The sequence below is a fragment of the Rhinichthys klamathensis genome, unplaced genomic scaffold (assembly GCF_029890125.1).
Source record: "Rhinichthys klamathensis goyatoka isolate OS25496 unplaced genomic scaffold, OSU_Roscu_1.1 h1tg000293l_1, whole genome shotgun sequence".
Lineage (NCBI taxonomy): Eukaryota > Metazoa > Chordata > Actinopteri > Cypriniformes > Leuciscidae > Rhinichthys > Rhinichthys klamathensis.
Window position 1 is genome coordinate 87,501 of NW_026606812.1, and position 10,000 is coordinate 97,500.

The 10,000-nt window shown below is 35.0% G+C and overlaps 1 protein-coding gene across 4 annotated transcripts in view; it reads right to left on the reverse strand.

Annotated features, from left to right (window-relative positions):
* The window catches only part of csmd3a (CUB and Sushi multiple domains 3a), a 423,029-nt gene that overhangs the window by 3,280 nt on the left and 409,749 nt on the right, over positions 1 to 10,000 (reverse strand). For all 4 annotated transcript variants that reach the window (XM_056269911.1, XM_056269909.1, XM_056269910.1 and 1 more), the window contains 5 exons: positions 9,088 to 9,267; positions 8,782 to 8,847; positions 6,635 to 6,793; positions 3,813 to 3,925; positions 768 to 855 (listed from right to left, as the gene is read on the reverse strand). In XM_056269911.1, coding sequence (XP_056125886.1) covers positions 768 to 855; positions 3,813 to 3,925; positions 6,635 to 6,793; positions 8,782 to 8,847; positions 9,088 to 9,267 — 606 coding nt within the window. The remainder of the gene's footprint in view (positions 1 to 767; positions 856 to 3,812; positions 3,926 to 6,634; positions 6,794 to 8,781; positions 8,848 to 9,087; positions 9,268 to 10,000) is intronic.

Consider the following 10,000-nt stretch of genomic DNA (forward strand, 5'->3'; position numbering starts at 1 on the left):
GGAAAAAGAGGCTACAATTTGCAAGAGCTCACCAAAATTGGACAGTTGAAGACTGGAAAAATGTTGCCTGATCTGATGAATCTCGATTTCTGTTGAGACATTCAGATGGTAGAGTCAGAATTTGGCGTAAACAGAATGAGAACATGGATCCATCATGCCTTGTTACCACTGTGCAGGCTGGTGGTGGTGGTGTAATGGTGTGGGGGATGTTTTCTTGGCACACTTTAGGCCCCTTAGTGCCAATTGGGCATCATTTAAATGCCACGGCCTACCTGAGCATTGTTTCTGACCATGTCCATCCCTTTATGGCCACCTTGTACCCATCCTCTGATGGCTACCTCCAGCAGGATAATGCACCATGTCACAAAGCTCGAATCATTTCAAATTGGTTTCTTGAACATGACAATGAGTTCACTGTACTAAAATAGCCCCCACAGTCACCAGATCTCAACCCAATAGAGCATCTTTGGGATATGGTGGAACGGGAGCTTCGTGCCCTGGATGTGCATCCCACAAATCTCCATCAACTGCAAGATGCTATCCTATCAATATGGGCCAACATTTCTAAAGAATACTTTCAGCACCTTGTTGAATCAATGCCACGTAGAATTAAGGCAGTTCTGAAGGCGAAATGGGGTCAAACACAGTATTAGTATGGTGTTCCTAGTAATCCTTTAGGTGAGTGTATATTCAGGATTTATATAGTATTTCTAGTTTGGCAGAACATAAACCCATGCTTATATATGAGGTTATGAACTGTAGCACACCTTGTCTCTGTAGTCCGAAAGGCCCGTAATCTCGAGCCTGAATGAAGCCTTGAAACAAGTACGTGTTTCCTTCATGATCCGCAGAAACCTTGAGGAGAACAACAGCATCAGATGAACATCATGTTTCACACACTCGTGTTCTGGACAATATTACAGGATATTGCTCTCAATATTAATATCAATATTACTCAGAATGCATGTTTTCTTTCACTGCAAAGTTTAAATAGCCATAGTGTTCAGTGAACTAGCACTACTGTACCGAGAAAATGTTTTTTTACTTACTACTAAATATTCTATGGAACTTGTTTCCGCCACAGAATGAAAAATAAAAAAGGTAATTGCGACTTTTTATCTCACAATTCTGACTTTTTTTCTCACAATTGCGAGATAGAAAGTCAGAATTGTGAGATATAAACTATTCTGAGGGGAAAGTAGTTAGTCTTTTTTTCCCTTAGAATTGGCCTGATAACTCACAATTGCGAGTTTATATCTCACAATTCTGAAAAAAGATGTCAGAATTTCGAGATATAAACTCGCAATTATGTGTTATAGATGTCAGAATTGATTGATATAAAGTCGCAATTGCGTGTTGTAAAGTCAGAATTGTGAGATATAAACTATTCTGAGGGGAAAGTTAGTCTTTTTTCCCCCTTAGAATTGGCCTGATAACTCGCAATTGCGAGTTTATATCTCACAATTCTGAGAAAAGATGTCAAAATTTCGAGATATAAACTCGCAATTATGTGTTATAGATGTCTGAATTGCGAGATGTAAACTCGCAATTGTGAGAAAATAAGTCAGAATTGTGAGATGAAAAAAAAGTCTCAATTCTGTCTTTTTTTCTCGCAATTGCGACTTTATTTCTCATAATTGCGACTTTATATCTCGCAATTGCGACTTTATTTCTCATAATTGCAACTTTATATCTCGCAATTGCGACTTTATTTCTCAGAGTTGCGACTTTATATCTCACAATTGCGACTTTATTTCTCATAATTGCGACTTTATATCTCGCAATTGTGACTTTATTTCTCAGAATAGCGACTTTATATCTAGCAATTGCGACTTTATTTCTCAGTTGCGACTTTATATCTCGCAATTGCGACTTTATTTCTCAGTTGCGACTTTATATCTCGCAATTGCGACTTTATTTCTCATAATTGCGAATTTATATCTCGCAATTGCGACTTTATTTCTCAGAATAGCGACTTTATATCTAGCAATTGCGACTTTATTTCTCAGAGTTGCGACTTTATCTCTCGCAATTGCGACTTTATTTTTCACAATTCTGACTTCATATCTCGCAATCGTGAGATAAAAAGTCGCAATTATTTAGATATTTTTTTTATTTAGTGGCGGAAACAAGCTTCCATAATATAAAAGTAGGGGAGAGCGGGGCACAACCTAACACTTGTTGACTTTCTCAGTTTGTGTAAATCCACTATAGTATTTATTTATTCCCTCATTAATTTCACACGTCTAGTACAATTATATGGTTTTGTTTCATTAATACAGTGTTTACTTTATTCTTGATTTACCCCGAAATAATGGAAGTGAAATGTGACAACATGCCCCACAGCTGGGGTTCATAATCACATATAAAATATTAATAAAATACAATTATTAACTTTTTCATATAAAATAATGTCATTTTTTAATAATTAAGAAAACGAATTTTTGAGTTTGACAACATACACACCGCAAAACAGCTATACAGCATAGTTCAAAACATATTAAAAACTAATAATTTCTGAACATTGACTCATGGTTTCTCAATATAATTCATAAAAGTATAGAATATAATATCATAGTTCATTGTAACGCAGTGTGACAACATGCCCCGCCTGAGCAACTGGTGTTTAAACCCGGCGAGTGTTTCTGCTGTTAGATCAGCATTAAACAACTATCTCAACTGTTAAATAACAGATATAAGATTAAAATAATATTAGATTTGTCTCATTTTAAATAAACAAAGAACAGATGAAAAATTAACATAAGAAATTTACTTTTGCTATTCTTAAATAAATATTCGGCGATATCTCAAAAATGTTTTAATTTTGGCACATTTTTGGTAAGACTTTACTTGAAGGGGTGTGCATAAGACTGACATGACACCTTCATAATCATGTCATGAATATGAAGGAGGGTTTATGCATGTTTATAACAACTGTCATTAAGTGTCATTCACTCAATTATGACATTTGTAATGCAAACATGACATTGTTTGAGATGTCTTTGTTATGACACCTTGACATAAACCAATACATCATAACCTGTCAGTGTCTTTGTCATGACAACTTGACATTACTAAGACAACACAACCTGTCATAAACATGACATAGCAGATTAATTATCAAACTTAAGAAAGCACTTAGCTTTATGGGTTAACATTACATTAAACTGTCAGGTGGTTGGTTTTGACATTGGCTGTCATGAGGCCATTATAACATTGTAATGACAAATTCAATGTGTACCACTGTAGTCGAGGTCAAGAAAAATATTCATGACACAGTTATAATGCCTCATGACAGCCAATGTCAAAACCAACCACCTGACAGTTTAATGTAATGTTAACCATAAAGCTAAGTGGTTTCTTCAGTTTGATAATTAATCTGCTATGTCATGTTTATGACATATTTATGACAGGCTATGATGTATTGGTTTATGTCAAGTTGTCATAACAAAGACATCTCAAACTATCTCATATTTGCATTAAAAATGACAGTTGTCATAAACATGCATAAAACCTCCTTCATGTGTCATGTCATGATTATGAAGGTGTCATGTCAGTCTTATGCACACCCCTTCAAGTAAAGTGTTACCCATTTTTTCTCTATATAGTGTTGATATGGCAACTAGTAAATACACTAAGTTTCGTCATGCTGGCGTGTGTGGAAAGCTGTAACCCATGTGTGCTAGTTTGTGCCTCGCTCGCCCATATATCCACCCGATATCCCCTGAGGGTTTGATTAGCTCTTGCATGCACTATTGTCAGAAGCGCTCAGCTGTAGTTGAGTTATGAAGCGTGAGTGTGAGGAGACTCACAAAGCCGTCCATGATCAGGGTCTGCTCAGAGATCTGACTGAAGCTGCTCTTCACCAGAGACCGCATGTGATGCAGACGCAGCGTCAGACGGGCCGCTCGGCTCTTATACACACCTGTGAGGATGAGGAACACGCTCATTAATGCAAATGAATGGCCAATCATATTTACAATAATATCAAATATGTGGTACAGATGATGTATCTGTCAGGTTTTTGTCCTTAAAACGCTCCTCTGTGTCGGTCTGTGTGTCTCTGTACGTCTACATTAATGCGGATACATGTGAAAACGGCGTTTTCGTTTAACTCTCTGGGCTTCTTCGTAAATGGGTTACACTTAGCTTCCTCCCGGTCAAAAACGGACGAAGCCTTAAAATGTAACTTTATTTTTTCCCAGGATAACCAATCAAATATATTTTTGTTCTATAATATTTTCTAATTATTATTTAGAATTGTTTGAGTTTTTTATGATACTTTGCATTAATTATATAATTTTTATGAGCTATTTTTTTCCATTAGAATTAATATATATATTTTTATTTTCTATTTATTAAAAAAAAAAACAATAATTGCAACATTTCACATCAAAATAGAGTGCCAGCCTAAAAAAAAAAAAATGTTCAAGTAGAAGAGCGCCATCTAGTGGCTTTAAAAAATAGTTACATGTGTGCAATGTCCTGTAGGCTGCCTATAGCTTCCTATAAATACATAGAAAGGCTTTTTGATTCCTTTTGTTGTTTTAGACGTGATTTCTCTTTCTTATTCGTTTTTTATTTTATTTAGTTATACATTTAGATATTCTAAAAGACGACTACTTTTTTTTTTAACAATTATTTTTAGATAAGTATCAGGTTTTACATTATGATTACAATCAAACTATAGCATTTGGTTAGAAAGGAAACACAATGCAAACATTTTTATTACTCAGTATTTGATCATTCAAATAATTGAACAAAATAAGGGATGGTTAGTGATAATTCAAAACACTTTATACAGACATTTTGCAATAAATTGGTATTTTTTCTCTCTCTTTCTCTCTCTCTCTTTCTGTGTGTGTGTGTGTGCATTTGAGCGAGATTTTTTTTCATTTATTGATTTTATTTTTGCATATTCTATAAATTTGCTGTTGCAGTCTTGCCAGTTTATCTGTGTATGTGTGTGTGTGTGTGTGTGTGTGTGTGTGTGGGGGGGGGGGGGGGGAGGGGGGTCTTATTTGCACTCTTGATGTTTTAGAGCGTCGCCCCTTCATTGCTGTACACTTTTTTTCTCCACAGTGGCTGATCTGTAGCTTGTACCACCAAAAGTTTCTCTGAGTTTTCCTATTTTTTCGTATTTCCCATTCATTTCCTATGTCGGTCATTTTTGACCGGGAGGAAGCTAAGTGTGACTATTTTTTTTACGACCCTTTAACATATCAGAATCATCTCCTTGATTTTTTATGTGTTCATATAGGTAATACAACAAAAGTCACCAAGTTTCACCCCCATCCGATGAAGCAAAAAAAATCAAACAATTCAAAAGGTAGCGTTTCAAACTGGGCGCTCACGTGACGTGAAGCATTTTCTGGCGCATAATGTGACGTTTGAGAACCTAAAACCCCGTTTCTCCCAGTTCACACCGCAACACATAACCGCCGTTACCAGAAATCTCCAGAGTTTTTAGAAATAATCGTTTTCTGTGATTAAAAACGGGGTTTTCGTGTAAATGAGAGGCCAAACGCAGGGAAATATCTGCGTCTTCCCTTCGTGTAAACGAGGCATGAGGGTACATCTAGGCTACTTTAATCCAGATAATACATTTGAAAACTTCGTCTTTGTTTAAAAACGTTTCAGTGTGGATGCGAAACTTTTGGAGAACGCTAAATTCACCTTTGGGTAAAACCTCACCAAAGCTCACTGAGATGCAGGCGGAAAGATAAGTGATAAAGTTATCGCTCAATTCTTCTGGCAGGATCATTTTATTTAGCAAAATACCTCAGCATTCTGTCATCTTTGCAGGACTGTGATATGAAGTGTGTGTAAAGTAACATATTTAAGCAACAGTGTGAAAGTGAACAGCTCATAACAGGCACAACACCGGTATAAACATCAATATCTATTAGTACAATATGTGTCACGTGACTAAACTTACGTCATCGTTTTTAAATACCTCAGTTTTGACAGTCCACACTACAAGGAGAAAACAGCTTTTCACATTTATCCACTTTGGAGGGTGTTTTAATAAGGCTTCTGTGTGGATGGAAGGCCAAAGCGGAGAGAAAAAGATGCGTTTACAAACGAAAGCGTATCAGTGTTCGTCTGCAGAGCCTCCGCTAACAGGGAAGCTGTACGTTTATCTGCTTCAATAACTACAATCATACTGAGAAATGTCTTGTAGCTTTTCAGTTGCGAAACGATTTCACTGATAAAGTCGAGGGACAGCGCTGACAACATGTTATGCAGAAAATCCTCATATTAGAGTGATTTCTGGAGGATCATGTGACACTGAAGACTGGAGTAATGATGCTGAAAATTCAGCTTTGATCACAGAAATAAATTACACTTTACTGTATATTCACATAGAAAACAGATGATTTAAATCGTAAAATTTTTACTGTGTTTTTGATCAGACAAATGAAGTCCAAGTAAGACCGGTACTGTAGTGATTCTGACTGATATTGCAGTAAAAATCAGATGTACTCTCCCGTAATTGTGCATATCGTGGCGTTTCCAGTGTTGAGGAGAAGCACTAAAGGCACATCAGTAAGTGATATTTCCCCACGGCTCCTGCCAGGATGTGTTTAACAGCTCAGATCATACATGAGTGTGTATGACACGAGCTTCTTACCCGACAACAGCAGCTCCGAGTGCCTGTTGGTTAACGTCACGTTGACTTTCCCCGACGTCGCGTTAAAGCTAGTGATCGTCAAAGTCATCGGCTGTTTCACTCCTTTATACTCAAACGAACCTCTCCACACGTACGTGGGCGCGAACACATCGTCAGGAACTGCAATGAGAAGATTTAACGAGGTTTTACACGCAATTAACATTTCAATTAACACCTCAAACTCTTTCCACGGATCTCCCTGTGAACGACCTCTGAACAGAAACCACACAAACACAATGCTTAATAAAGCTGTATATAAACACACTCTAAACAGCGTTTCAAGTTGCAAAAAGACAATAAAATGCTATTTTATGTTGTATATATGTTGCTATATTTATTCTATACCGGTTCTCTCCTGTTTAAATGAACACTTAAAAAAATATATACATATATTTCTAGACAACTGCAAGCAGCCTACAGTTAATGACCTGTAATATAGAAGAATTATTCAGATTAATAACCTGAATAAATAATAATAATGTATGTGGTGATTAATTTACTAATAATTTACTAATTTAATATATTGATTAATTTACTAGATCATAAGAAATAATATTTATTTACGTATATATTTATTTGAATTATAATCATGTTTGCTGACTGTTTTTCATATTGCTGTTGCTGCCGTTTTATAAAATTAATATTATTTATTTATTTATAATTATGATCAATTTTGTTATATTGCTGTTGCTGCAGTTTTATAAAATCAATAATACTTATTTATTTATAATTATGATCAATTTCGTTTATTATATTGCTGTTGCTGCCGTTTTATAAAATCAATCATATTTATTTATTTATAATTATGATCAATTTTGTTTATTATATTGCTGTTGCTGCCGTTTTATAAAATCAATAATATTTATTTACTTATAATTATGATCAATTTTGTTTATTATATTGCTATTGCTGCAGTTTTATAAAATCAATCATATTTATTTATTTATAATTATGATCAATTTTGTTTATTATATTGCTGTTGCTGCCGTTTTATAAAATTAATATTATTTATTTATTTATAATTATGATCAATTTTGTTATATTGCTGTTGCTGCAGTTTTATAAAATCAATAATACTTATTTATTTATAATTATGATCAATTTCGTTTATTATATTGCTGTTGCTGCCGTTTTATAAAATCAATCATATTTATTTATTTATAATTATGATCAATTTTGTTTATTATATTGCTGTTGCTGCCGTTTTATAAAATCAATAATATTTATTTACTTATAATTATGATCAATTTTGTTTATTATATTGCTATTGCTGCAGTTTTATAAAATCAATCATATTTATTTATTTATAATTATGATAAATTTTGTTTATTATATTGCTGTTGCTGCCGTTTTATAAAATCAATAATATTTATTTACTTATAATTATGATCAATTTTCTTTTGTTTATTATATTGCTGTTGCTGCCGTTTTATAAAATCAATAATATTTATTTATTTATAATTATGATCAATTTTGTTTATTATATTGCTATTGCTGCAGTTTTATAAAATCAATAATATTTATTTACCTATAATTAAGATCAATTTTGTTTATTATATTGCTATTGCTGCCGTTTTATAAAATCAATAATATTTATTTATTTATAATTATGATCAATTTTGTTTATTATATTGCTATTGCTGCAGTTTTATAAAATCAATAATATTTATTTATTTTTTGTAATTATGATCAATTTTGTTTATTATATTGCTATTGCTGCAGTTTTATAAAATCAATAATATTTATTTATTTATAATTATGATCAATTTTGTTTATTATATTGCTGTTGCTGTCAATTGATGAAAGCAAAAATTATTTATTTATTTATAATAATGTTGATGTTTATCTTATTGCTGTTGCTGCCGTTTTATAAAAGAAATGTGCAATGTAATGCAATGTGCCTTTGAACACCCTTATCTCAATGAAATAAGATAGAAAAAGCTCAATCTCTCTTAACCGTGGTAAAATCAATGTAACTTACCATCCCTGTCCCCTATAATAATATCCATATCATTCCCAGGCAAATGGCTTACCTTTAAAACACAGCTTCATATTCATGTAAATAGATGCACATTATACAGATTGCATGTGGCGTTTTACAGACTCACCGTTGACTTTGGGACTCGCTGTTCCTTGAACAGGTGTTATGACTTTTTCTGATGTTTTCGAGCCAGCTGAAAGACACCACAACACACATCACTGCACCAACCAAACGGGTTGAGGAAACACATTTCACACACGACTTCCCACATCGACACCAGACGGCTTCCGCCTCGACAACACAAACACAAACTAAAGAAGAGTTGCGGGACACAAAGTTCAGACTGAACACACATCTGGATTCTGCACTGATCTTCTGTGTGTGTGTGTGTGTGTGTGTGTGTGTTATATTGATGCGGTGTTGGACTGGTTACCTCTACAAACAGGCACTTTCCCGGTCCAGGACCCGTCGGGTCGGCACGCCCGGTGCTCGGAGCCGCCGGTGAGGATGAATCCCGGCTGGCAGGAGTAGAGGAGTGTGTATCCGAAGGACGGCAGGTCGAGGCCCAGGACGTTTGCATGCGCCGGCGTCTTCGGCTGCTTACAGGAGTGAGCTGCATTAGGAGAGATACCACAGCCTGTGAGATCTAATGGAAACTCATAAAAATACATCCATTTACTCTATCCTCGACAGCGACCTATTATGCCTTGATTTTGTGTTTAGGCTCTACTAGAGCAGGTTTGCATGCATTATTCTCCTCATATTCTCCATTGTTGCGGCTCCTCTCTTCCCAGTCTGTCAGTAACGCTCTGTTTACTTCCTGTCTCTATGAAGCCCCTCCTTCTGAAAAGCACACTGTGCTCTGATTGGTCGGCTGGAGCAGTGTGCTGTGATTGGTCGACCGCTTTGAGTGTGTTTGGGAAATGTCCCGCCCCTTCCCATAACCGCCAGTTTAACACACTACTAACTAACTCAACCAGGCCCCGCCCCTTTATTCTGCGCATTAATTATTATAATGAGGAATATTGTGGCGTGTTCGTTCCAGGAAGAAACTCAAGACTACAATGGAGGCGTTTCAGGAGTTCAGAAACACTGACACTGATTTAATATAATATAGTATAGTATAATGTTTTTATTACACTAGTGGGAATTTTGGGGAAACTCACAATACAAAACCTCAAAAGGGTATGTAAATGCAAATGTAAAAAGGTCCTAAAAATAGGCATAAAATTCATTAGGCAAAATACACATTCCCAATTTCTTTCTTTTGATTTTTGGGAGAAATATGATAGACACGTCTTGTTAAATTCACCCAGTAACACACTAGAGCTGCTCATTATAAATGA